The 27,989-nt window shown below is 35.8% G+C and overlaps 4 protein-coding genes across 5 annotated transcripts in view; 3 read left to right on the plus strand and 1 right to left on the minus strand.

Annotated features, from left to right (window-relative positions):
* Nucleotides 1-37: 37 nt before the first annotated feature.
* LOC144836110 (TELO2-interacting protein 1 homolog) lies at nucleotides 38-12,045 on the plus strand. The gene is made up of 25 exons (XM_078691299.1): nucleotides 38-147; nucleotides 701-932; nucleotides 1,432-1,571; nucleotides 2,046-2,118; nucleotides 2,437-2,576; nucleotides 2,660-2,778; nucleotides 3,221-3,483; nucleotides 3,635-3,843; nucleotides 4,437-4,493; nucleotides 4,657-4,782; nucleotides 5,073-5,195; nucleotides 5,404-5,542; nucleotides 5,984-6,143; nucleotides 6,455-6,540; nucleotides 6,863-6,913; nucleotides 7,376-7,498; nucleotides 7,877-7,919; nucleotides 8,163-8,267; nucleotides 8,591-8,812; nucleotides 9,091-9,196; nucleotides 9,567-9,649; nucleotides 9,891-10,006; nucleotides 10,447-10,534; nucleotides 10,878-10,964; nucleotides 11,154-12,045. The coding sequence occupies exons 1-25, from the start codon at nucleotides 141-143 to the stop codon at nucleotides 11,256-11,258; spliced, it is 3,003 nt and encodes a 1,000-aa protein (XP_078547425.1). The 5' UTR covers nucleotides 38-140; the 3' UTR covers nucleotides 11,259-12,045.
* A 1,572-nt stretch (nucleotides 12,046-13,617) lies between these two features.
* Nucleotides 13,618-18,141, plus strand: LOC144835571 (uncharacterized). Its single transcript, XM_078690651.1, has one exon. It carries the CDS (start codon nucleotides 13,618-13,620, stop codon nucleotides 18,139-18,141), a length of 4,524 nt encoding a protein of 1,507 aa, XP_078546777.1.
* Nucleotides 18,142-19,477: 1,336 nt separating this feature from the next.
* Nucleotides 19,478-24,190, minus strand: LOC144835572 (uncharacterized). Its single transcript, XM_078690653.1, has one exon. It carries the CDS (start codon nucleotides 24,188-24,190, stop codon nucleotides 19,478-19,480), a length of 4,713 nt encoding a protein of 1,570 aa, XP_078546779.1.
* An 862-nt stretch (nucleotides 24,191-25,052) lies between these two features.
* LOC144858851 (kinesin-like protein KIF1A) overlaps nucleotides 25,053-27,989 on the plus strand; it is a 65,300-nt gene continuing 62,363 nt past the window's right edge. Inside the window, exon 1 of one of the 2 annotated variants that reach the window (XM_078714982.1) lies at nucleotides 25,053-25,160. The gene's annotated coding sequence lies outside the window, so the exon portion shown is untranslated. The remainder of the gene's footprint in view (nucleotides 25,161-27,989) is intronic. The other variant, XM_078714983.1, reaches the window with a different exon arrangement.

A 27,989-nucleotide genomic window follows, 5' to 3' on the forward strand; every position in this document is an offset into this window, starting at 1 on the left:
GTTCCATATCTGGACGTTTCATAGCTAGCTGACACAGGTTATGCATGAGTGGTTCTCGAGAGCAAAAGTAGACATGTGTGAGAGGCATCTTTGTTGTCTATTTCGATGTAATTTAATTGAAGTACGAAATAGCCTGAACAATGAATGGTATGTTTATTAAATCAGTGGTTGTTTAATTAAGTCACAATGTGTAAAGAATGTTTTTTAATACACACATTTTAGAATTATACTATTTATAGGCTAGGCCTATCCTCTAGTTAGGCTAGGACCAGGTAGGTCTGTTCCATGCCAGAGCAGGGAGGGCAAGATAAGAGAACAGAATGAGACTCCCCAGCTAAGAAGAGTACCAGGCGAGGCCTAACTTTAGTAGGCATAGCTTGGTGGTAACTGGCATACTACGTACTACCTAGGCCCTAGAAGAAATTCACTTTAGCTAGTAAAAGTAGTAGTATGTAATGTATAAAAGCCATCTATCTTATTTATCTATATAAACTTTTGATTATTTTTGTTACTATTATTGTTGTGACGGTTGTTGTGACTGTCAGTGAAGTGTCAATCATTCAGATACTAAGTAACTCTACCATTTGTTGAGTATGATCAGAAGTTGGTAATCACTGTTAAATTGGTAATCACTGTTAAATTGGTTAAAAGTTGTTACAGAATTTTTTTTAATGAAATTGTATTTATCATTTATTTCCAGCACAACCACAAGTGCCTCCAAGTCAAGTTGCCACTGTTAATAAGGATGAGGTCTTCAAAGAAGCATTTCAGCGTTTACGTCCTGTTTGTGTTGCAATGACCAAGCATGCTAATAGCAGCCAAGCTAAAGCATTACTGCATATACTAGAGAATCAGGATTGTTGCACACTTCAGCATCTTCAGCAGTATATACTTTTCCCATTACGAGTTATCCTGCACAATCCAAAAACTAAGTAGGTCTAGACCTCCCTAGTTTCTATATTTCAAGTCTCCCATCTTCCCCTAGCTACGTGTAGTTTCCCCCACCAAGTACAATTTCTTCCAATTCCCCTTTGATGTAAAAAAAAACATCCTGATGCATTAAATTTACTATTATTACTTTAGGCTCCTTTTGGTTTTAATGTGATGTCGAAAAATGTTTAGCAAAACACAATGAAAAAAAACGAAAATGACGGACAGTTGGAAGTGCAACCCAATTTTTGCTATAGATGCTTGTGCCCAAGATTTTTTATTAGTACCATCTTATTTGAAAGTATTCTTAAAAATTATATCATGTACGCAATGGTTTGGCCACTTTTATAAAGGATCTCATGAATTTCATTTTCCCAAGTTGAGAACTTCTGGACGATTTGATTAGTTTACATTTGTAAATATAAATTGATTATAAGACTGTAATTTTCAAAAATTAAAGAATATTTAATATATGTTTCTATTTATGATTCTGTTTTTTAGAAAAGAAGATTTGATAGAAGTCACCTTAAAATGCCTTTTTGAGTTATTTAAGAAAACTTCAATAAACAATTGGCAATTGTTCTTTGACTATTTCCAGCTACTATGTGTGTTGCTAAGTACCAGTATTCAACCTGATTCAGGTACAGTTCTTACAACATGTAGTTTTTAAATCCAAGAGGATAAAAATGTGATATTATTTTGTTTACTTTGTATAATAACAATCTCTGTTGCATGTGCATACATATGAGAACTAGTGCTGTTCCGCCATACCACGCTGAGAGTGTCACAAGAATTGCCATCCAATAGAATTTGAACAATACCATGAAAGTTCCAGTGGTCTATTTGGTTAGAACATCTGCATATCATGCAGAAGGTTTCTGAGTTCAAATCTTAATTGAAGCAGCTATAAGTGGCTATAAGAGGCCTTGGAGCTTATGGGGCCCTGAGCAGGGCCTGGAGGGGAAAAGGGCTAAAAACACACAATGCCTCCAGCATTGGAGGGCCACTTAGCATCCCTAAACTACTGTATTAGTGGTGATAGAATTGAGGTGTGATAAGCTGCTGACCCAGTCGAACATGACATTTGTACAGTTCTAGAATGTTTATATTTACAGATGACATTCCTGAAGAAATCCAACTAGTTGTAGTCAAATGTTTACAAAAACTGATTCAGAATGCTGATTCAGGGTAAGAATGGTTTGTAGAAGAAAATGCATTCTTTTTAAATCTCAATATTTATATTGATACATACCTTCTCAAGCAAACAACATCTTCTTGTCATTATAATTTTCAGTTAGTATAAAAAGCATAGGTGGGTTGAAAGTGGTGGAAATGAGAACAATCTTTGCAAAACAGCCCCGGCCTCCCCACCTCTATAAACTTTTCACCTACACACCTCCCATATGCCACAAACAAAGTACAGCAGTTTAACACTTGAGGCAGACCTGTACTGTATGCTATTTCTTCACATTTTGTTCTTAACATTTTTTCTGTAATTCTTTTCAGCATAATAATCAGTTTGTACAGTGTTGAATATCTAGCCAGTGTTGGCCATGCCGTCTCGGTGCTCATAAATGTAGCAGAGCACCAGAAACTACACACGCTCAGATTGCAGGCATTATCTTGCTTATCCTGTCTTTGTCAAGGTAATTATATAGTAAGCATGGAAATTAAATTGTTCCTGAATGATACAATACAGTATATACAGTATTTGGTACTTTTTTTGCAGATGACACAGATATCAAACCTGATTTAACTCGTCAGATTGGAGACCTATTTGCATCGTTTCTTCCCGGAGCATCATCTTCTCTCGTCAAGATCATAATAAATGAGCCAAAAGTGGCTAAGGTAAGACAGCATATGAAGAAATTATATTCTTTGCTTCTCGTGTTTTCTCATTCCTTGCAGAGAACGATATTAAAGCTTGGTTCCCACTTGCATGCAACATAAAGGGCACACACGCAATCACAATAAAGAATTCAGTTGATCCGTCACTGTGATTGGACACAATGTGTTGCAATTACGTCCTGGAGTTGCAAACTAAAGACCAATTTACACAGACTAGCGGTAATGGTAATAAAAATATAGAATCTGTTCTGTTCTTATGACCATTTGCACAAAGGGCAGAGCAGAATGGGTGGTTTCTGCTCAGGATAGATACAGATTCTATGTGGAACAAGCTATGCAGTTTTAACGCTTATCACTAAATTGGCATTTTGCTTAAAATTGTTATCCTATTGGCTGAAATGACAAACAAAAATAATTTTAACATGACTATTTTCTTGTCTAGTATGCGTTACATACATGGGGATGTATTCTTGCAAAGGTACTTGATGACTCCGGAGTTAGTGAAGCATTGACATCAGCAACAAAATGCAGTGATGAACCAGTACAGAAGTTTATGATCATCAGAGATGCATCATGGTTAGAAACGACTGCACCAAAGCTTAGCATTTTGCTTAAGAAGGCCAGTGTGGCTGCACAGTACGACAACTGGAGAGTACGTCTTGAGGTGGCTGAATTTGTCAATAGGCTATTGCACAACTGTAAGAGGTAAATAGTTTTTTAATATTTCAGTAATAATAATAAATATAATTTTTGGTATACAAGGTATACTAGTATACTAGACTCCAGCACAAGTATCACCTACGTGTACAGCGACACAATGTTATGTTTTATGTCACTATTTTATTTTTACAAACAGGAGCCTGACTGAAAGTATTTCTACTCTGATTGAAGTGTTAGTAGGGTTAACTGCAGATTCATATCCACAAGTTGCTGACTCAAGTGCTGTTATACTGGCCTCTATCCAGAAGACCTTCCATGAGAATAACTGCAGAGATATCACAGAGATACTGGAGGAAAACCTCTTTGCTTTGACCACTTCTCTGCCTCGAATCATCATGGTTGCAGGTATTGCATCAAGCTTAATAGAATATTCTGTTTCTGTGATATTTGATTTGTTTTGTATTATATTTTGTATCAGCCCTTACAGCTCTGTCTACACTATCAAACTAGTTTGACTAGTATGGTAGTGATATGCCCAAATATGGTAGTGATATGACATCATCGTATCCATTATGGGCATATGACATGACATAAAGTTTGATAGTGTAGACAGAGCTTTATGTATTAGTTCAATTAAACAGTAATAGCGTAAACGTTTCTTTTGCATGTTGATGTTTTTGTAAATTAAATTCTGTTTTATTTATGACCAAAATGACAATATTAGTAATAATAATAAAAATGACCTTGTCTCCTGCCTATCCTTCAACATTGCTTTAGCATTGAAGCAGCCGTTAATTGAAGATACGATAAAAAGCTAAAATGTTTCATGCATTAAAAGACTGTCTGTCTGGCTCCACTTGATTAAATCTTGAGGTACCTGTACTCTCCCCATTCATTTAACAACATTCATTATTTGTCATTTACAAACCACTCTACTGTACAATTATCTTATTATATATATTATATATAATTATGAGCAATTTGTTTTTAAAATTTAGATGATGCTGAGAAGTTAGCAAGGTTGAAACTGTTACTGAGTTACATTGAGCTACTGGGTAAATATATTTCTCCTTTTTTCATTTCTTTAACATATTTTAATGCCTTCACATATTTTGTTATTTATAAATCATTGTATTATAAGTTACAATGTATTTTAAAATATAGCATTCACAATTTACCCATGTGGTTTTATATCGTGTTGTATATTTCTGTCACCAGGTGTGAAACTTTCTCCTATGCTGCGCTCTTCGTCACATTTGAAACGTTTGTCACTATGTCTAATGACAGTGCTTGAGTTTGAAACTGATGACATTAAAATACCACAACAAAAAAACCTATATCATGGTATGTAATGTATGCTGATAGTTTAAAAAACACTTACAATACTTTCTTGTAGTTCACAAGTTAAATTTCTCTAAGGCTCTGTCTACACTATTGAACTAGTTTGACAAAAAATGTGTGATGTGCCCAAATATGGTAGTGTGATATGATGTCATCGTGTCCATATATGGGCACATAACATTTGTTTTGTCACACGAAGTTTGATAGTGAGACAGAGCTTATGAAAGAAAGACTACTTTCTTTTTTTAATAAAAAATGTATTTGATTTATATTTCATCCATTTTACCTTACAGATGGTCCTATAAATCTAAGTTCAGATGAAGTGCAATGGAATACAGATAAAAGATTTAAAAGATTTAATGACAACAAAATTGAAGAAGTGCTAAAGAAAATGTGCAAATATTTAGCTAAATATGGTATGTATCATAACTTTTTACTTATTAATAATAAATGTATAGATCCAAAAGCTAGGTGGAATGCCAATGATATAATCTTTATAATGGGATGGGTTTTATTTTTGTGCTGGGTGACTTACCTGCACACAGCACTAGTGTACATAAATCAATGTAGAGATTTGAAAGAACACAGTCTCATTTAACCTTACAATTTTGTTGACTTGTTTAGGTGAGATTGATGTGCTTGTAGAATATTTTGTTGATTTGTTCCTTGAGTCATCTATCTACCAGAGGCAGGCTGTGTGGGTGTTAAATGAACTAATAGCTGGTTGTCCATTTCCTCATCCAATCTCAAGAACATGTATTACGTAAGAAATACTTGGTTTTTAAAACTAATAAAGCAAAATATATAGACTGAAAACAAAAATTAGCAGGTAGCAAGTTATGATGAGATTCTGGTGATAAGAAAAGCATAGTATCTTGAAATAATTTCATTTGGATACTAATATTATAGGGGAGAATTTTTCTTATTTGTTGATCCAATATATCGAAAAGTACTAAAAATGGTAGACTATTGATCTTGGTTACTGTCTAGTAAATACGTCAACGTTATCATTTGTATCATTTTTAGTATTACTATTGGATCAACAAAAAAAGACAAATTCTCTACTAAAGCATAGTGTTTTATTAAAATTCTCCGTGTTGTTTAATAATATTTAAATTAATCTATGTTTTATATTGATTTATATTTAGTACATCTAATGTGAAATAAAAGTTAATAATTGATTTTTTTTTAAATGTTTTTATAGTCGACTTATAAATGAGTATTTATCATCATCGGCATGGGGTACACAAAGTAATCAAGTGAATCCTGTCACAGATACAGTCTCAACCACACCCCTTACAACTAAAAACAGTATGGTATTGTTGAGTTGTCTCTTATTAGAAGGTTTAGCCGTGGCTGCAAAGGTAACTGTTGACAATACCTACCGTAAACTTTTAAAAAAGAAGCCTATTTCGAAAAGAAGCCCCACTCTTTAGTTTGCAAAAATAATCTCACTCAAGAGTCCTAAAAAAAGAAGCACATGGGCTTCTTTTTAAGGTTTTATAGTAGCTTATAAATAGTCTCTTAATATCATACTGACGCACCTTGAGCAAAAATAGGGTCAAATTTGGGGATATGCCCAAGGTGTGGTTGATCTAACTCAAACCTATAAATTATTTTGTAAGGGTATTTGCATTTTTTATAATCTATTATGCTTTTATGTCTTAATTGTTAGGTTATGAAGAATGAGTTTGAACTTTTTCTAATAAGTACACTCTATCCTGTACTTGTGAAAGTATCAGACAGCAATATGCTAATAAGGTAATCAAAATTGATCTGATACTTAAATAGATCAACGTATAGACAAATAAAAAAAGAGTTTTAAAAAGAACAAAACATACAGTAACCAAAAGAACATCGTGCAAGAATTTAACCAACAACTCTCATCTGACAAACCAGCACTACACCACTGCACCAATCAGCCAATTGAACAAGACTGCCAATCTGCATATATACTCCTGCTATGCGAAATGGAACATGATCGATAACCAGAACTCAGCTGACATATTCTATATATAAAGTCCTACTGCATCCTCATATATTGCTATTTTTTGTTTATGAAGTGTTTTTGTTTTCTTAATAGTCAATCAGCTTATAAAACCGTGAGAGGATTCTCAGAAGCTTGTAACTACAGGTAAGTGGGTTGTACTTCATAAATAAGAATAGGAATTTCTTTTTTATTAAAGTCAAGATAATTAAGAAGTACTTAAGTGAAAAACAGGGACTTTAAACCAGTTCCTTCTATCTTGTTGAATATAAATCATCTAAGACTTTAAAACAAATATGTAAAACAAATATTTTGAAAACTGACTTGAATTATGAAATTACCAGTATGTAAGTTTAAATTAATTGCAATAGTGTGTTCTACTTATCTAATTTGAAGAAATCTATCTACTGAAAAAAAGTTCCTCAGTGACACCACAGGGCTACAGACATGTTTTTCTTTAAACATTTTCATTATCAAACACTAAACTTTGTGTGTGCCCTCGGAAACACAGTATCCAACAGGTGTATACAACAGTTTCTTTTTAAGATTATTACTAGATTGATTTATCATCATTATTTATTGTGTTCTGTATTGAATTTTTTTTCCTAGTGGTATTGAAGAACTGATATATCGAAATGTTGACTATTTACTCGATTGTCTAACTCTAGAATTACGCCATTCACATTTCAATACAAACGCACTGTTGGTCTTACAAGCCATGTGTCAACATGGGTAAGAGTTTTTTTTCTTTTTTTCGTTTATTTTCATCCATTTTGATTGAACAATAATAGGAAAAACATTTAAATATTATATACATTAATAATAAATGATGAATATTAACTAAAATAACTGTAAGAAATAATAACAAAATTTATAACTTACAGAATTTAAGTGCAGTCATAAAGCTCTGTCTATACTGTCAAACTATTTTAACAAAACAAATGTGATGTGCCCAAATATGGTAGTGATGACATCATCATGTCCATATATGGGCACATCACATTTTTTGTCATATAAAGTTTGATAGTGTAGACAGAGCTTTACAGTTTCGTGCATTGTAGTCTATACAGTTATTGGTGCAGTTAGTATTATCTTTATTTTTCATTATAGTGGTTCAAACCTCCTTCCCCTCATTCAACAAACAATTAATCAGGTATGTTCTGTATTATGCATTACCGTACGATACTTTGTCACCTTAAGCTCTGTCTACACTATCAAACTTTATGTGAAAAAAAAAATGATTTACCCACATATGGACACGATGACATCATCATCATATCACTGCCATATTTGGCACATCACACTTTTTTGTCAAACTAGTTTGATAGTGTACAAATATAATTCTTTTACTAAGTTTGATTAATCTGACCTCTGACCTCCATCACATTTTGTTTAGGTACTAAGCTTAATTGGTCAAAATCAGCAAGGTGAACTGAGGTATCTTCTTCTAGTTTGTCAAGCTCTTGTGACTGCCATTAGGAAATGGTTTTGCATATTTACGGTACGTTAAAAATCATTTTGAAATGGTTTTCTCTGATAATACTACCTGTAATAGTAATCTGAATATTCATGAGGCACTCTTTACAAAACAGGTCTGACAGATCTTAAAGAAAAGTAAAATAATAAAAAAGTCGAGTTTTTAAAACAAATTAAACTGTCAAATGTCATATATAATAAGATAGTTCATTCTATAGGCCGCAAAAAACGATTATTTTATATTACTCATACTGTACTATATTGTAGATAAATAGTGATTATTATTTACAACAAATAGTAAAATGCATTGTAATTTTTGCTGTCAATAATTGTTTCATTTTACATTAGGACGATGATACTAATAAACAAGTTTCTGAAAGTGTTTGTGACTTCATCGTGAAACATCACCGCTTGCAACAAGAAAATATCCAGAACAGTGGACCAGAAGCATTGTTAAAAGGAAACGAGGAAGGCACACCAGATATGCAAGAGAAAGCAGAAAATGAGGACAATGATGTCATGGAGGATACAAGTGAGAAAGAGGTTATGCATGTGTCAAATATTGTCCAGGTAAAATAGTTAATTTGTACTTTCACAGATGATAAATATGTTTGTTGCACTGTATAATCTACATTTCAACTTCCTTGAATTTATAATTATAATGCTCTGCTCTGACAGCATTTAAGCACTGTTTACACTATCAAACTTTATGTGACAAAAAATGTGATGTGCCTGAATCGAAAATTCTACTTCAGTACACTAGTGCATATGAATTTAAAGCACAATGAAAAAAATCTAAAAAAATAGATAAAAAAATTTGAACCAATTTTTTGATTCTTCATCAACAGATATTGGAAAACTGTGTACATTTATTAGGTATTGACAGTTCCCGGCAACAAACACTAATATTGGATATCGTCATTGAAGGTATCTTCTGCATATCAAAATATCAAGGTTAGTGTTATTGGGTTGTATTATATAAAATCTTGCAGTAACATCATATATCAACTCAGTAAAGACAAGAGAAAATGGTGTTTCAGTATAAATACATTAGCATTCTGGTGAAAGATGATACTAATCCATGTCTCTTTAAAAAGTAGCATAACAGAAAAATAGATGCAGGGGATAATCAAATATACTTTCCCTTTTTTTCTCAACAATAATCAGCTTCGACGTTTTGTTGAAATAAAAATTAATATTATAATATTATACTTTAACTGTTTACTTTTATTTCTACAGGGTGTATGTTGATAGAAGTTCTCCCTCGAATTAACTAGTGTGTATGATTTTAAGATTTTAATATTTTTTATATTTTATTTTTTAGAGAAGCTATTACCTTTGGCTCATCTGTTATGGCCAACAATTGTGCAACGGTTGAGTCACGCCAACTTTAATGTGAGAATAAAGGTAAAAACAACATAACATCCGTTTAAAAAAATAATAATAATGTACAGTAAACCAAGACGATTGTGTTTCAACACTGTTCTCAATTCCCAGCCAAGCAAGAGCTGGGAGAAGCTAAGATGAAATGTATTAAATGCATCTATAACTATTTTGGCAAAGATACTGAGAGATTGGTTACCAAAAGGCAAATATGTTTACCACTGTGCCAATACTCATTTTCAGTCCTCATCTTATTTTTATTCAGGCTGTGGAATGTGTTACAAGTCTCGCCAACTGTTGTCATGATTTTCTTAAGAAGCGTGTATTAAAGGACGTTCTGCCAAATCTTACCCAGTATATTAAACAACAGACTAAATACAGGTAACTATTAAAAAAAAATTACAACCAAAGACAAATTTATATTTATATAATATATATATGAATACTCTACATTTAATTACAATCGTCCTCGAGCTTAAACTGAGGTAGTAAAACCAGTAGTGCAGGGCTTACCAGGTCAGCAGACCAGGAGACTATCCCCTTTTAAAATAGTGTACCAAGTTCTTTAAACATGCACTATATGTACACAGGATCCAATAATTCAAAAGGCATCTTTCTTTAGCAGTGCAGATCAGCACACCGGAAGACGATTCATTACTCTTTTAAAACAGTGTACCAAATTCTGTAACATGCACTTACTATGTACACAGGACCGGACGAGGTAATGAGAGTAAAGGCATCTTGCCTAAAGGATGCATATTGCACAGGCAGGTTCGAACCAATACCACTCACATGTATTCTATATTATTATTTACTTGCAGTTTGAAGAAAGATTTATTATATCACCATAAGCTTGAATACAAGCTGCAGCTATCGATTATAAAAAACATTGGACAAATATGTGTTAAGGTATGATACTTATTGTCAGTGACAGTAAATATTTGTTCGTTGTTGACCTAAGATGTTCTGTGCTATAATTTACACAGTGTACATTATGTGAATGTTGATATGCAGTATCTTGTAGTGTCTTACTCAGTTTTAAGATACTATCAATGATTTGATGTGCAATTTAAAATTACACTTCCTTTTCTGGACACAGTTATTTAATAACATGTTTATAACAAAACAAAATTGATGTTGTGTGTTATATCAAAATATTTGGGAGGAGATAAACATGGAATTTATATGAACTGAATTATTGGTTAAAACAAACTTACCAACTTGACCGAGTGTATGACCATTATTCTTTCAGAGTGGTGTTGATGGACTTGATGTTTTAAGATTGGCAATTGCGTGTTTGCCGTATCTTGATAGTAATCAACCAATTATGCTTAGAACGGTAAGTATTTTTATTGAATTCTACCTCATTCAGAATGGTCATTGACATTAACTGTTTATTTCGATTCATTTTGAGACTTTTTAATGAAGAAGAACTGCTTCTGAAGGTTCACCTAAAGCTAACACACATCATTAGGCCTTGTGACAAAGACAATCTATCTAATGTATACTATTGTATAATTTTTTACAGAGTACTGAAACACTAATGGAGCAGTTGAAAACAGTGGAATATGATGCAATAGAACTGATGCTTGAAGATTTTAACAGACACAACTCGGAAGTTGGAATTAGTTGAGGATTTAACTTTACATAAGAACACTAAAGATGAAGCACTCGCTTCAAAAAGCTCTATCTAGACTATCAAACTAAAAAATTCCCATATATGATGGACACGATGACGCCATATCACAACTTTATTTGGGCATATCCAATTTTTGTCACATAAAGTTTGACAGCGTTTTAGATACAATGATTTCTGGCAAAGATTTATTAAAAGTGACTGTTTGGAGAATTTTTTAGATGGCTATAGCCCACTAAAAGCAAATGGTTACGGAAAAAATAGAGCATAGGCAACTGAAAGCAACTATGTCGACATTTGTTTGTGCCTGTCGGTTGCTCAGAGTGTGAATGTCAACACAGTTCCATGTCGACATAAGGGCACCTTTAAGGTCCTTTAAAGGTCTTTCTCTGGATTATTTAGGATATGTTGATAAACATTCCGATAATGTATACATTTATTATTTGTGTTTTACTACTTGGGCCTAGTTTGTTATAAAGGCTAAACAATATTTTTATTTAATCTATTTCAGTAATGTTGATGACCTGTATGATTCTGTAGGTTGTTTCAACACTAAGTCATTTTATGATCACAATAGTTTTAGACAACTCTCCTAATACCGGACACCCTTGGGCTGGCCTAGTATGTCTGGTTTTCTGGAAAGTCTGGTAGGTATTTGGAATGTGTTTCTAATGGTAAAAATGTACTTGGGACATTTTGGACCTCAAGAAATGTCTGGTTTTGTGATAGTTGACTATATTAAAATTTTCAATGCAATTTAGAGGATTCGTACCTTTGACATATCTAATTTCATTTGTATCAAATAAAATCAAATACTGTGAAATTATCAAATTGTTTAATATTCATTTGGTGTTTTTATTTTACTAGAATTAGGGACCATGTCACAAGTGACATAAAGTTGTGTATATATTTTGCAAGTCATTCTTACTTTTCCTTTTGTTTTCACTATTTGAACCTTTCTTTTGTTTTAGGAAGCTATTGTGTGAAGCCAGTGGAGCAGAGTTGTTGTGTTGCAGAGAAGGATTGTGTGGTGTTTGCTGATTGGAGGAGAGGTATAAGGGTTAAGTTAGTGTGTGAGTTGCTGATTGGTGGAGAAGGATAAGGTGGTGATATGTGGATAATTGAGGGAATTTTGAGGTAGATGGAAATTGAGAGGAGACAGAGAAGGAGGGCTATGTTATGTTAAGCCAGAAAGGGATAGGTGAATATTGATATGAGAAACTAAGACGTGCAGGAGAAGAAGTAATTGAATTATGGTGATATAGAGCTGAAGCAGAAAGGAAATAAAGAGATATACATGAAGTTAATAAATTGTGAGTTGGAGATAATTATGGTGATATAGAGCTGAAGCAGAAAGGAAATAAAGTGATATACATGAAGTTAATAAATTGTGAGTTGGAAGTAATACTATAAGGCTGTACTTAAATGTAGAACTGTTAAATGTTGAGATTACTGAGGATTAATTGAAATTGTGAATGTAAATTGACGGAAGAAATAACTGTTGGAAACAGCAGAAGTTGTTGCATGTAAAGAATTGTTTGGAAATATTGAAGAGTAACTGGATTGATACTGATATTATTTTACGGGGAAAAGGAGAAAGAAATAATTGGTCGGGGAGCGGATTGCAGTGCAGAACGACATCAAGAAACAATTTAACTTTATATTTGATTTATTTATATGTCAGAAAATAGGAAGAATTATAATTGATAATACAAGCAGAACGGGAGCAGAGGCGTGGGAGTTGTTTATTTGCAGAATCGCTTTAACTTTTATCTTTCTAATTTGTTTTGTGTCAGCGTAGGAGAGAAGGCAAGAAGGAACGATTTTGTGGACATTTATTATTGTTTAATTATTCATCTTGTGATATTATTGTATTTGAAAGGGGGGTTTCGGGGATTTATTAAAAAATAAGAAGATTGTTGATATTTGGTTTGGAAGGATTGGGAAATTTGGGGAATTGCATAAAGTTTGTGGGGAATAGGAACACGGTATCATTGTTTGAGAATTGGTTGGGTTTTTTTTTGTGGGTTTTTTTTTTGGGGTTTGAATTATAAAAGAAAGAATTGGTTGTCGAAGATTATTATTAAATTTTACTTTTTACATTTATATGTGTACAGTTGTGGCTATTTACCGTTATTCACCGTTGGTTACCAGCAATTACATGTCCGAAAGAGCCGTAATTGCGGCTGTGTGACATTTATGGGGGCTCGTCCGGGAGACTTTGTAACCTAGCGTGAACATTGGTAGATGAAACAATTGTACGTGATTCTTGGATTGTCTATTTGCCATATTATTGGCATACTGTATACTTATATTGGATACTTATATATATATATATTTTTTTTTTTCTTAAGAAATGGATCTCACTAAAATTGTTGACGCAGGAAAAGCGTTGGGGTTAGATGGAGTGGAATTAAGAGAGTTTGTGGAAAAGAGAGAGGAAGCTGCCAGAGAGAGAGAAGAGAGAGCACGAGAGAGAGAAGAGAGAGCACTAGAGAGAGAAGAGAGAAACAGGGAGAGAGAAGAAAAACAGCGAAACAGGGACAGGGAGAGAGAAGAAATGGAGCGAAACAGAGACAGAGAGAGAGAGGCACTAGAGAAGGAAGAGAGAGAGAGAAGAGAGGCACTAGAGAAGGAAGAGAGAGAGAGAAGAGAGGCACTAGAGAAGGAAGAGAGAGAGAGAAGAGAGGCACTAGAGAAGGAAGAGAGAGAGAGAAGAGAGGCACTAGAGAAGGAAGAGAGAGAGAGGAGAGAGTTACTAGAGAGGGACGAAGCAGAGAGAAAAAGAGCGAGTGAAGAAAAAGAGAGAGAAAACGAAAGGGCGAAAGAAGCTGAGAATCAGGCCTATCTTATAGAAATGCGAAGGTTAGAAATCCAATTAGAACAAGAAAAGAATCGGGCACGGCCGGGTGGTAGAGTATTACCCAATCCTGAGTCACGGGTTAAGGCCAGTAAACCTAAATTACCCCCTTTCCATGATCGAACAGATGACCTAGATGCCTATCTGAAAAGGTTTGAACGGTATGCGACTAGTCAGGAGTGGAAAGAAATTGAGTGGCCGGTTAACTTAAGTGCCCTACTAACTGGGAAGGCTCTCGAGGTTTATTCCAGGTTGTCGTCAGCTGAAGCTAACGATTACAAACTGTTGAAATTGGCTCTTCTAAAACGGTTTCAGTTAACCGCCGATGGATTTCGACATAAGTTACGAACAGCTAAGCCCGAATACGGAGAAAGCGGCCCGCAATTTGCTGCGAGGATAAGCAATTATCTTGATAGGTGGATTGACCTAGCAGAGGGGGAAAAAACCTTTCAGGGGTTAAAAGATTTATTGCTGCGAGAGCAGTTTACCGATGGGTGTGGGAAGGACCTAGCTCTGTTCCTAAGGGAACGTCAACCGAAAACGATACAAGCGATGGCTGAAATTGCGGAGCAATATTTGGAAGCTCGTGGGGGATTATTTGGTAAACCAATAGAGTTTAAACAAAAAGAGCCAAATTCTCCTCAACTCTCCTCTAATAATGTTCCCAGTACATCCTCATCACAAAGCCCTTCTAATTTCCGTAGTCCAACTTGTTTTATATGTCATCGTGTAGGTCACCTAGCTAGAAATTGCAGAGCCTCAACTATGCATAAGCCAAACTCTCCTCCAAAATGTTACCGATGCTTAAAAACAGGACATATTGCCAGAAATTGTAGACAGGACGCCAACAGTTGCGCTGGGTTGTCTACTTCACCACAAACAGGGTCTGATTGCCAGAAATGTACAAACCAACACGAATGTAATGCCAAAGAAGAAATTCCCGATGTGGGGGCCAGTATGGTTACGAAAATGTCAGAGTCTTTAAATCAATGTTGTATCAATAATGATGGTGATAAGGTCACTCTTCAATGTGGGCACTGTCTTCCAATTATGACAGCGGCTCTAAATAATTCAATTAGTAAAATGCCCGTTTATACAGGTTGTGTTGGGTCACGCTGCGTCTCTGTTCTTCGTGACAGTGGCTGTAGTGGGGTGGTTGTGAAGAAAGATCTTGTATCAGCCGAACAACTTACTGGTAAGGAGAAAACCTGTGTGCTGATTGATGGCACGGTCCGCAACTTACCGGTTGCATTAATACATGTTAATACTCCATTTTTTTCAGGAAAGACGTATGCACTATGTATGAATAACCCTATTTATGACTTGATATTAGGTAATATTGCAGGAGTACGAGCACCAGGAAATCCAGATCCCACATGGACAGAGCGAAATCTTCAAGGATGTTCTGTTGTTACCCGGTCTCAAGCTAACACTATGGATAAACCATTCAGAACACTTAAAACTACAGAAATACATAAGCAAATCATCACAGCGGGAATTATGAAAACCGCTCAGCAACAAGATATCAGCCTTGCAAAATTCAAGGATCGTGCAGAGAAACAAACTACAACTGTGAGTAACAAACCAGCCGAGGCTAGGTTTATTTATCATAAAGACCTATTATATAGGCAATTTTCCTCTCCTAATATTGAACACGGGGATAAGTTTACCCAACTAGTAGTGCCAGCTGACTATCGACGCCAGGTAATGCGCCAAGCCCATGAAACCTTATTAGGAGGACACCAAGGGGTAAAAAAGACGACAGATAAAGTGTTGACAACATTTTGGTGGCCTGGGGTAACTGCAGATATTACTCGATATTGTCGATCCTGTGACATTTGTCAGAGAACTGTACAAAAAGGTAGAGTTACGAAAGTGCCTCTAGGAAGCATGCCTTTGATCGAGGTGCCGTTTGAACGGATTGCCGTTGATATAGTTGGTCCCATTTTCCCCATGTCTAAAGGTCGTAATCGTTATATACTCACAATAATAGATTTTGCTACTCGTTATCCAGAGGCAGTGCCTCTACCAAATATTGAAGCTGAACGGGTTGCTGAGGCCTTGGTTGGTGTTTTCTCTAGACTTGGTATCCCGAAAGAAATGCTTACCGATAGGGGATCACAATTTACATCTGAAGTCATGAGGCAAGTTAGTAAGTTGTTGTCTATACGTCAGGTAATGACATCTCCATATCACCCAGCTTGTAATGGTTTGGTCGAACGGTTCAATGGAACACTCAAACAAATGCTGAAACGTATGTGTGCAGAAAGGCCTACTGATTGGGATCGTTACATTGACCCACTACTTTTTGCGGTTAGGGAATCTTCACAGGAAAGTTTAGGGTTTTCTCCTTTTGAACTGTTATATGGCCGTACCGTACGAGGAGCCATGTCCATCCTAAGGGAATTGTGGACCGAAGAAATCGAAACACCAGAAACAAAAACCACCTACCAGTACGTTATGGATTTACGGGAACGACTACATGAAACCTGTCAGATGGCTCAGAAGAATCTACAAAAATCTAAGGTCAGGTACAAACAATATTATGACAAAAAGAGTAAGTCCCGGGAATTTGAGGTTGGGGATAAGGTACTACTTTTATTACCCACAGACAAAAACAAACTATTGCTTCAATGGAAAGGTCCTTTTAAGGTTGTAAAGAAATTTGGGTATCTAGACTACCAAATTGACCTTAACGGGAAATTCAAAATATTTCACGCCAATCTCTTGAAAAAGTATTATGAGCGAACCGCAGACATTAGTGCTGCCTTAGGGGTATCCGAGCCTTCTGGTATCCTTGAATTAGCTAGCACCGCTGTTATTGAATGCGAACCTAATGAAACATTTACAAATAACCAAAATTATCATCTATCTAATGAGAATCTTTTACAGCTCCACCCTCTACTAGCAAAAGAAACAACAGCCGACATCCACATCAACGAAAGCCTGGATGATACACTAAAGCATGAGGTGCACCGACTTATCGGAAACTACAAAGATGTACTGACGGATTTACCGGGTAAGACTACACTTGGGCAGCATGAAATCAAGCTGGAAACTGATGATACAATCCGTTCCAAGCCCTATCCACTTCCACATGCGTTGCGAGGTACCATTAAGGATGAGGTAAATATGATGTTAAATCTGGGTGTAGTGGAGCCTTCAGGGGCACCGTTTGCCTCTCCAATAGTATTGGTAAAGAAACCGGATGGGTCAAATCGATTCTGCGTGGACTTTCGAAAACTTAATCAGGTTACAGTTTTTGACGCCGAACCGATTCCGGACCAAGAGGAACTGTTCACAAAGTTGGCCCATGATCATTATTTTACTAAGATAGATTTAAGTAAAGGGTATTGGCAAGTTCCCATGGATGAAGCGTCAAAACCTTTAACAGCCTTTCTAACACCAGATGGTTTGTTTCAATTTAATGTCATGCCGTTCGGCTTAGTCAATGCACCGGCTACTTTCAGTCGTATCATGAGAAAATTACTAAAAGGAATGGATAATACACTTAATTATATTGATGACATTCTAATTCACACAGCTTCTTGGGATCAACATATGAAATGTTTGTCTGAATTGTTTGGACGTCTCCGCAGGGCCAATCTAACTGCTCGACCAAGCAAATGTTTCATTGGTTATGAAACAATCGAGTTTCTTGGCCATGTGGTAGGGAAAGGAAATGTTCAACCTCGAGTGGAGAAGATACAAAGCATCTTGTCAGCCAAACAACCAGAAACAAAGAAACAACTCCGGTCATTCCTTGGGATGACCAACTACTATAGAAAGTTCATTCCTAATTACTCTGTGATTGCTTGTCCATTAACCGACAAAACGAAGAATCGGGAACCTAACCGAATATGTTGGGAGAAGGCCCAGGAAAGTGCGTTTGTTAAACTTAAGGAAAAATTAAACAGTACTCCAATTTTATGCCTTCCTAATTTAAACAAAGATTTTATTTTGAGAACAGATGCGTCCGAATATGGAGTGGGAGCAATTACGGCTCTTTCGGACATGTAATTGCTGGTAACCAACGGTGAACAACGGTAAATAGCCACAACTGTACACATATAAATGTAAAAAGTAAAATTTAATAATAATCTTCGACATCCAATTCTTTCTTTTATAATTCAAACCCCCAAAAAAAAACCCCACAAAAAAAACCCAACCAATTCTCAAACAATGATACCGTATTCCTATTCCCCACAAACTTTATGCAATTCCCCAAATTTCCCAATCCTTCCAAACCAAATATCAACAATCTTCTTATTTTTAAATAAATCCCCGAAACCCCCCTTTCAAATACAATAATATCACAAGATGAATAATTAAACAATACTAAATGTCCACAATATCGTTCCTTCTTGCCTTCTCTCCTACGCTGACACAAAACAAATTAGAAAGATAAAAGTTAAAACGATTCTGCAATTAAACAACTCCCACGCCTCTGCTCCCGTTCTGCTTGTATTATCAATTATAATTCTTCCTATTTTCTGACATATAAATAAATCAAATATAAAGTTAAAATGTTTCTTGATGTCGTTCTGCCCTGCAATCCGCTCCCCGACCAATTATTTCTTTCTCCTTTCCACGTAAAATAATATCAGTATCAATCCAGTTACTCTTCAATATTTCCAAACAATTCTTTACATGCAACAACATCTGCTGTTTCCAACAGTTATTTCTTCCGTCAATGTACATTCACAATTTAAATTAATCCTCAGTAATCTCAACAATTAACAGTTCTACATTTAAGTACAGCCTTATAGTATTACTTCCAACTCACAATTTATTAACTTCATGTATATCACTTTATTTCCTTTCTGCTTCAGCTCTATATCACCATAATTATCTCCAACTCACAATTTATTAACTTCATGTATATCTCTTTATTTCCTTTCTGCTTCAGCTCTATATCACCATAATTCAATTACTTCTTCTCCTGTACGTCTTAGTTTCTCATATCAATATTCACCTATCCCTTTCTGGCTTAACATAACATAGCCCTCCTTCTCTGTCTCCTCTCAATTTCCATCTACCTCAAAATTCCCTCAATTATCCACATATCACCACCCTATCCTTCTCCACCAATCAGCAACTCACACACTAACTTAACTCTTATACCTCTCCTCCAATCAGCAAACACCACACAATCCTTCTCTGCAACACAAAAACTCTGCTCCACTGGCTTCACACAATAGCTTCCTAAAACAAAAGAAAGGTTCAAATAGTGAAAACAAAGGAAAAGTAAGAATGACTTGCAAAATATATACACAACTTTATGTCACTTGTGACATTTACTCCCCTCTAAAAGAATAATGTATCAACATTTTCTCCATACCGTGACGGGTCCTATTTACACTCGACTTAAATAATCAGCTCCTACATTTTCACTGCCTTTAATCGCCTCTATTCGGAACTTGTACGGTTGTAGAGCCAGGGCCCATCTCATAATTCGCCCATTGGACAATTTCGCTCTGTGCATAAACACAAGCGGCTGGTGATCAGTTTCCAACGTGAAGTTTCGTCCATATAAATAAGACTCAAATTTTCGTACACTCCATACAATGGCTAAGCATTCTTTTTCCATCACTGAATATGCTTTTTCTCGAGGAAGCAGTTTCTTGCTAGCGTACGCCACGGGAAACTTCACGTCACCATACTGCTGCATTAGAACCGCTCCCACTCCATATTCGGACGCATCTGTTCTCAAAATAAAATCTTTGTTTAAATTAGGAAGGCATAAAATTGGAGTACTGTTTAATTTTTCCTTAAGTTTAACAAACGCACTTTCCTGGGCCTTCTCCCAACATATTCGGTTAGGTTCCCGATTCTTCGTTTTGTCGGTTAATGGACAAGCAATCACAGAGTAATTAGGAATGAACTTTCTATAGTAGTTGGTCATCCCAAGGAATGACCGGAGTTGTTTCTTTGTTTCTGGTTGTTTGGCTGACAAGATGCTTTGTATCTTCTCCACTCGAGGTTGAACATGTCCTTTCCCTACCACATGGCCAAGAAACTCGATTGTTTCATAACCAATGAAACATTTGCTTGGTCGAGCAGTTAGATTGGCCCTGCGGAGACGTCCAAACAATTCAGACAAACATTTCATATGTTGATCCCAAGAAGCTGTGTGAATTAGAATGTCATCAATATAATTAAGTGTATTATCCATTCCTTTGAGTAATTTTCTCATGATACGACTGAAAGTAGCCGGTGCATTGACTAAGCCGAACGGCATGACATTAAATTGAAACAAACCATCTGGTGTTAGAAAGGCTGTTAAAGGTTTTGACGCTTCATCCATGGGAACTTGCCAATACCCTTTACTTAAATCTATCTTAGTAAAATAATGATCATGGGCCAACTTTGTGAACAGTTCCTCTTGGTCCGGAATCGGTTCGGCGTCAAAAACTGTAACCTGATTAAGTTTCCGAAAATCCACGCAGAATCGATTTGACCCATCCGGTTTCTTTACCAATACTATTGGAGAGGCAAACGGTGCCCCTGAAGGCTCCACTACACCCAGATTTAACATCATAGTTACCTCATCCTTAATCGTACCTCGCAACGCATGTGGAAGTGGATAGGGCTTGGAACGGATTGTATCATCAGTTTCCAGCTTGATTTCATGCTGCCCAAGTGTAGTCTTACCCGGTAAATCCGTCAGTACATCTTTGTAGTTTCCGATAAGTCGGTGCACCTCATGCTTTAGTGTATCATCCAGGCTTTCGTTGATGTGGATGTCGGCTGTTGTTTCTTTTGCTAGTAGAGGGTGGAGCTGTAAAAGATTCTCATTCGATAGATGATAATTTTGGTTATTTGTAAATGTTTCATTAGGTTCGCATTCAATAACAGCGGTGCTAGCTAATTCAAGGATACCAGAAGGCTCGGATACCCCTAAGGCAGCACTAATGTCTGCGGTTCGCTCATAATACTTTTTCAAGAGATTGGCGTGAAATATTTTGAATTTCCCGTTAAGGTCAATTTGGTAGTCTAGATACCCAAATTTCTTTACAACCTTAAAAGGACCTTTCCATTGAAGCAATAGTTTGTTTTTGTCTGTGGGTAATAAAAGTAGTACCTTATCCCCAACCTCAAATTCCCGAGACTTACTCTTTTTGTCATAATATTGTTTGTACCTGACCTTAGATTTTTGTAGATTCTTCTGAGCCATCTGACAGGTTTCATGTAGTCGTTCCCGTAAATCCATAACGTACTGGTAGGTGGTTTTTGTTTCTGGTGTTTCGATTTCTTCGGTCCACAATTCCCTTAGGATGGACATGGGTCCTCGTACGGTACGGCCATATAACAGTTCAAAAGGAGAAAACCCTAAACTTTCTTGTGAAGATTCCCTAACCGCAAAAAGTAGTGGGTCAATGTAACGATCCCAATCCGTAGGCCTTTCTGCACACATACGTTTCAGCATTTGTTTGAGTGTTCCATTGAACCGTTCGACCAAACCATTACAAGCTGGGTGATATGGAGATGTCATTACCTGACGTATAGACAACAACTTACTAACTTGCCTCATGACTTCAGATGTAAATTGTGATCCCCTATCGGTAAGCATTTCTTTCGGGATACCAAGTCTAGAGAAAACACCAACCAAGGCCTCAGCAACCCGTTCAGCTTCAATATTTGGTAGAGGCACTGCCTCTGGATAACGAGTAGCAAAATCTATTATTGTGAGTATATAACGATTACGACCTTTAGACATGGGGAAAATGGGACCAACTATATCAACGGCAATCCGTTCAAACGGCACTTCGATCAAAGGCATGCTTCCTAGAGGCACTTTCGTAACTCTACCTTTTTGTACAGTTCTCTGACAAATGTCACAGGATCGACAATATCGAGTAATATCTGCAGTTACCCCAGGCCACCAAAATGTTGTCAACACTTTATCTGTCGTCTTTTTTACCCCTTGGTGTCCTCCTAATAAGGTTTCATGGGCTTGGCGCATTACCTGGCGTCGATAGTCAGCTGGCACTACTAGTTGGGTAAACTTATCCCCGTGTTCAATATTAGGAGAGGAAAATTGCCTATATAATAGGTCTTTATGATAAATGAACCTAGCCTCGGCTTGTTTGTTACTCACAGTTGTAGTTTGTTTCTCTGCAAGATCCTTGAATTTTGCAAGGCTGATATCTTGTTGCTGGGCGGTTTTCATAATTCCCGCTGTGATGATTTGCTTGTGTATTTCTGTAGTTTTAAGTGTTCTGAATGGTTTATCCATAGTGTTAGCTTGAGACCGGGTAACAACAGAACATCCTTGAAGATTTCGCTCTGTCCATGTGGGATCTGGATTTCCTGGTGCTCGTACTCCTGCAATATTACCTAATATCAAGTCATAAATAGGGTTATTCATACATAGTGCATACGTCTTTCCTGAAAAAAATGGAGTATTAACATGTATTAATGCAACCGGTAAGTTGCGGACCGTGCCATCAATCAGCACACAGGTTTTCTCCTTACCAGTAAGTTGTTCGGCTGATACAAGATCTTTCTTCACAACCACCCCACTACAGCCACTGTCACGAAGAACAGAGACGCAGCGTGACCCAACACAACCTGTATAAACGGGCATTTTACTAATTGAATTATTTAGAGCCGCTGTCATAATTGGAAGACAGTGCCCACATTGAAGAGTGACCTTATCACCATCATTATTGATACAACATTGATTTAAAGACTCTGACATTTTCGTAACCATACTGGCACCCACATCGGGAATTTCTTCTTTGGCTTTACATTCGTGTTGTTTTGTACATTTCTGGCAATCAGACTCTGTTTGTGGTGAAGTAGACAACCCAGCGCAACTGTTAGCGTCCTGTCTACAATTTCTGGCAATATGTCCTGTTTTTAAGCATCGGTAACATTTTGGAGGAGAGTTTGGCTTATGCATAGTTGAGGCTCTGCAATTTCTAGCTAGGTGACCTACACGATGACATATAAAACAAGTTGGACTACGGAAACTAGAAGGGCTTTGTGATGAGGATGTACTGGGAACATTATTAGAGGAGAGTTGAGGAGAATTTGGCTCTTTTTGTTTAAACTCTATTGGTTTACCAAATAATCCCCCACGAGCTTCCAAATATTGCTCCGCAATTTCAGCCATCGCTTGTATCGTTTTCGGTTGACGTTCCCTTAGGAACAGAGCTAGGTCCTTCCCACACCCATCGGTAAACTGCTCTCGCAGCAATAAATCTTTTAACCCCTGAAAGGTTTTTTCCCCCTCTGCTAGGTCAATCCACCTATCAAGATAATTGCTTATCCTCGCAGCAAATTGCGGGCCGCTTTCTCCGTATTCGGGCTTAGCTGTTCGTAACTTATGTCGAAATCCATCGGCGGTTAACTGAAACCGTTTTAGAAGAGCCAATTTCAACAGTTTGTAATCGTTAGCTTCAGCTGACGACAACCTGGAATAAACCTCGAGAGCCTTCCCAGTTAGTAGGGCACTTAAGTTAACCGGCCACTCAATTTCTTTCCACTCCTGACTAGTCGCATACCGTTCAAACCTTTTCAGATAGGCATCTAGGTCATCTGTTCGATCATGGAAAGGGGGTAATTTAGGTTTACTGGCCTTAACCCGTGACTCAGGATTGGGTAATACTCTACCACCCGGCCGTGCCCGATTCTTTTCTTGTTCTAATTGGATTTCTAACCTTCGCATTTCTATAAGATAGGCCTGTTCGTTTTCTCTCTCTTTTTCTTCACTCGCTCTTTTTCTCTCTGCTTCGTCCCTCTCTAATACCTCTCTTCTCTCTCTCTCTTCCTTCTCTAGTGCCTCTCTTCTCTCTCTCTCTTCCTTCTCTAGTGCCTCTCTTCTCTCTCTCTCTTCCTTCTCTAGTGCCTCTCTCTCTCTGTCTCTGTTTCGCTCCATTTCTTCTCTCTCCCTGTCCCTGTTTCGCTGTTTTTCTTCTCTCTCCCTGTTTCTCTCTTCTCTCTCTAGTGCTCTCTCTTCTCTCTCTCTGGCAGCTTCCTCTCTCTTTTCCACAAACTCTCTTAATTCCACTCCATCTAACCCCAACGCTTTTCCTGCGTCAACAATTTTAGTGAGATCCATTTCTTAAGAAAAAAAAAAAATATATATATATAAGTATCCAATATAAGTATACAGTATGCCAATAATATGGCAAATAAACAATCCCAGAATCACGTACAATTGTTTCATCTACCAATGTTCACGCTAGGTTACAAAATCTCCCGGACGAGCCCCCATAAATGTGTGACAGACCATTTATATATGTTCAAAAAAGATCCACATAAAACAGACAATGGAACAGACTACTGAAAACAGACTTGAGAAAAGTTCTATACACAGACTTCAGAGAAATCTTACATTTTGATCATTACAGAATTAGAATGGTAGCCGTCAAAAGATATTAGCGATCATATTAAAGATCAAAACAAATATTTAAAACTTATTTTTGCAGAAAAACCTTCTCTTGTTGTTCTAATAGCCATAGGTTTAAAGATTATATTTATGGCTAACCAATCTCTGACCAATGAACATTAATTCTAAACCGCCCGGTGATATACTGAAATTTAATTAATTAATTTATATATGCCATTGAAGCTGTTTCTTAAATAAATAAATACAGAATTGCTTCTGTTTGGCCTTATATCAATATCGAAATTGCTAGGTATTTTTTAAATTTATTATTTAGTTGATGAGAATACTGTACACTTGATTTCTTCCGTAGTGATTATAGACAAAAGTCTCGTATATCAAATATAATATAAATATATATAAATACAAAACTGGAAATCCTCCTCAAACTGTTCTCGCACTTCTATTATCGCACTTCTAATATCTTAGGACGAGTATTCAGGTATTCTGTGTCAATGATCTGCATTCGCGCTTTTGGAATTCGGACTCTTGGTAAAGATTCTAGGAAGTTCATTGTAAATTATCACGTTTGACGGACGGACCTTACCTGAGTAAGCTATTAAGTACTGACTTTAAATGATTTAGCAAAGTAGTTAATCAACCGTACACGCATACAAGAAATGAACTAAAAACAAAAAGGTATGTCTGAAACACGCAATTTGTTTAGAATTGCTATATTATCTAGTCATTTTCTGTTTATGATTCGTTACCATATTGTGGGCTTGAGAACGTACTCTGTCTCACTTTTAACCACGGTAGGATGCGCTTCGTTGATCATTGAACAGCGCATGATGAACAGCTTACCATAGGCCTGGCTAGATAAAACAATGTTTAAAAATTGTTCATGGATTTCTTGATTAAACCATCATTTTTTTCTCCGGTTATTTTGCAATATTATTGGCGACATAAAAATATATTAGTAATAACAACTATATAGAATGTAAGGTGTTGGTTGGGACTTATCTTCTTATTTAGTTCTCTCAGTAACATCCTGCTCTGTCAACTTTGACCTTGTCTATGTGAACCCACTTATTTTAATCATTTCACAAACCTTTAAAGAATGCTTTTATTTCCCATTATTCTATAATATTTATATTGACCTACTGAACCTTTCTGTCAGCAACCGATGGGGTAACCATGTATTTTTGTATTTTTATGGTAAAGAAATGAAACAGCTCATGGAAGCAGTAATGAATTATTGATAAAATTCCTAAAATCCTTTTCATCATAATAAATTCTAACTTACCGGAAATGTTAAATATTATATGCTAAAATAGTAACATATCTTGTACCAGCACAATGTCAATGACATGTTTTTCTGACAAGAATAGAACTGGCAATTAACCTTTAGTTTAATTAAAATAAGATAATTCATAAAATTGCATATTGAAATCTATTCTTAGGAAAAAGGATAATGTTTAAGATAGCAATTAATTTGATTCTATTTTTACATATTTGTCTATTATTTTCTATATCACATTCTAAATTTGTCTTCTCATGTTGTTTATTTGAAATTGAAAATGTTTATTACATGACATTCATCATCCATTCTTTACGTCACATCTCATTCTACGTCAGAAATCCTACCATCGGTAATACTTGTTGTTGCTAAGCTGTGTGCATAGTTTATCATAAAACAAGTCATATTACTTGTATTGTAGATAATCAATTTAATTTGTTGTCTTGGAACTGTTAATTACTATTCATTAATTAGGATTGTTTAATAAATCATATACAGTAGTCTTAATAAATTAATCCATGGCTATAGTACACTAATTTGTTACTCTTAATGGCATGGCTTTATTCTTTAAAATCTTTATAATATAGTGTATGAGTAAATTTAATTACTGTACCTCCAGAAATATAAGCAAAGTCAACTAAAATATGCACCACTTAACCATTTAATTGGTGCAGTTTTTAGCTTCAATGGTTTAGTAAAATGAGGATTTAAGAGATGTTGTATTGATTTTCTTTACCTAGACCTACCAGTACCTTACCACACACTGAAAACACATACCTATTATAAGTTTTTTTCTTCAATGGCAAAAAATGCAGCAGAAATGTATTCACATTTTATACTTTTAGCACATACCAAAGTCTCAATGTTCTTTAGAATTGAATAGATTTTAACCTTTCAATGTTCAATTCTTCTTCCCTAAGGTGTGATCATATCATGTCTTCAGCAGCCAACTATAGACAACAATACGAAACTGTAGTGTACATGGTAACCCAGGCCCTATCTTCAGTTACCTACTGCTTTCATAATTAATTGTATTACAATTGCATTTTAGGGTCAATATAACCTCTGTCCTTACAGAAATGTGTTCATGCCACAGCTGTACTGTAGTAATTCTCTATGGTTTAGTGCCCTCTGATCATCCAATTATTATGCAATTATAATCCATAGATTAAAACTAATTTGTCAAACTTCCATAAATTCTAGGCTTAGTGTGAAGAAATAAATCAATGTATGAAAGGGTAGCAATCCTATCCAATCATGGTTGAACGACAAGAAGATGTACATGTTCAGCTCTCCTGAATTAAAAAATATCCCAATTAACAGAAAAGGCCTCAAACAAAAAATGAGACAAAAACAGCACTGTCTTCTATGGTGTTGGTTTTTAAATTCCCCATCATTACTAAAAACATTTAGTTCACTGTATACCAATAATGACAAAATTTGTTAATTGATTTTGCTACAGCATAATATGGTAATAAACTGTGAAAAATAATGTTACAAGCTGTGAACAAAAAGCAATATGTGTACTATTATTAAGCTCTACACCTTTTTTCTGGAATTTCTTTCAAATACAACGCCCACACTTGAGATGGATACATTGGCATTTTCAAGACTACGTGATCTAGCACGATTTCAATTTATCATGTATTACTGTATCCAACCATTGTAATCAATAACTGGTAATTGCAGATTTGAAAAAAAATGCAATGAGATGCGTTTTTTATGAAGTATGTTATCAGCTGTATAGTAATTGAGAATATCGAAAAAAATAATATTGAGATTATAGTTTTAAGGACAATTATTCATTAATGATATGTTGTTCTGTGAACAGTGAGAAACTTTACTGTATACAGTACAACCAGATTTTAGGTACAAACCTTTTGTATTAGGTATAGTTTTTCAAAGACCATGTTTAAAGAATTTTAAAGTTCCTATAACCTGTACAGAGAACTTCCTGGATTCTTTTAATTGTATACACCCAGGTATTAAGGTAGAAGCAATGTTGCAAATTGTCCATCCAATTTACCAATTATATATATTGGAATTTACGATTTTTGTTTCTGATTTATTTATCTAAGTCCATTTTGGTTTTGGAAGATATATTTATATGATGTGATTATGCGTTTTTGCTTAATCTAACCAAACATAATAGTTTTGTTTTCGAGTGTCCAGGAGAATCTTGCATAGAGAGTGAAAGTATGGTATCAAAATCTCTTTAAGAATCAATTATTG

This window comes from Antedon bifida, chromosome 2 (genome assembly GCF_963402885.1).
Source record: "Antedon bifida chromosome 2, ecAntBifi1.1, whole genome shotgun sequence".
Classification (NCBI taxonomy): Eukaryota; Metazoa; Echinodermata; class Crinoidea; order Comatulida; family Antedonidae; genus Antedon; species Antedon bifida.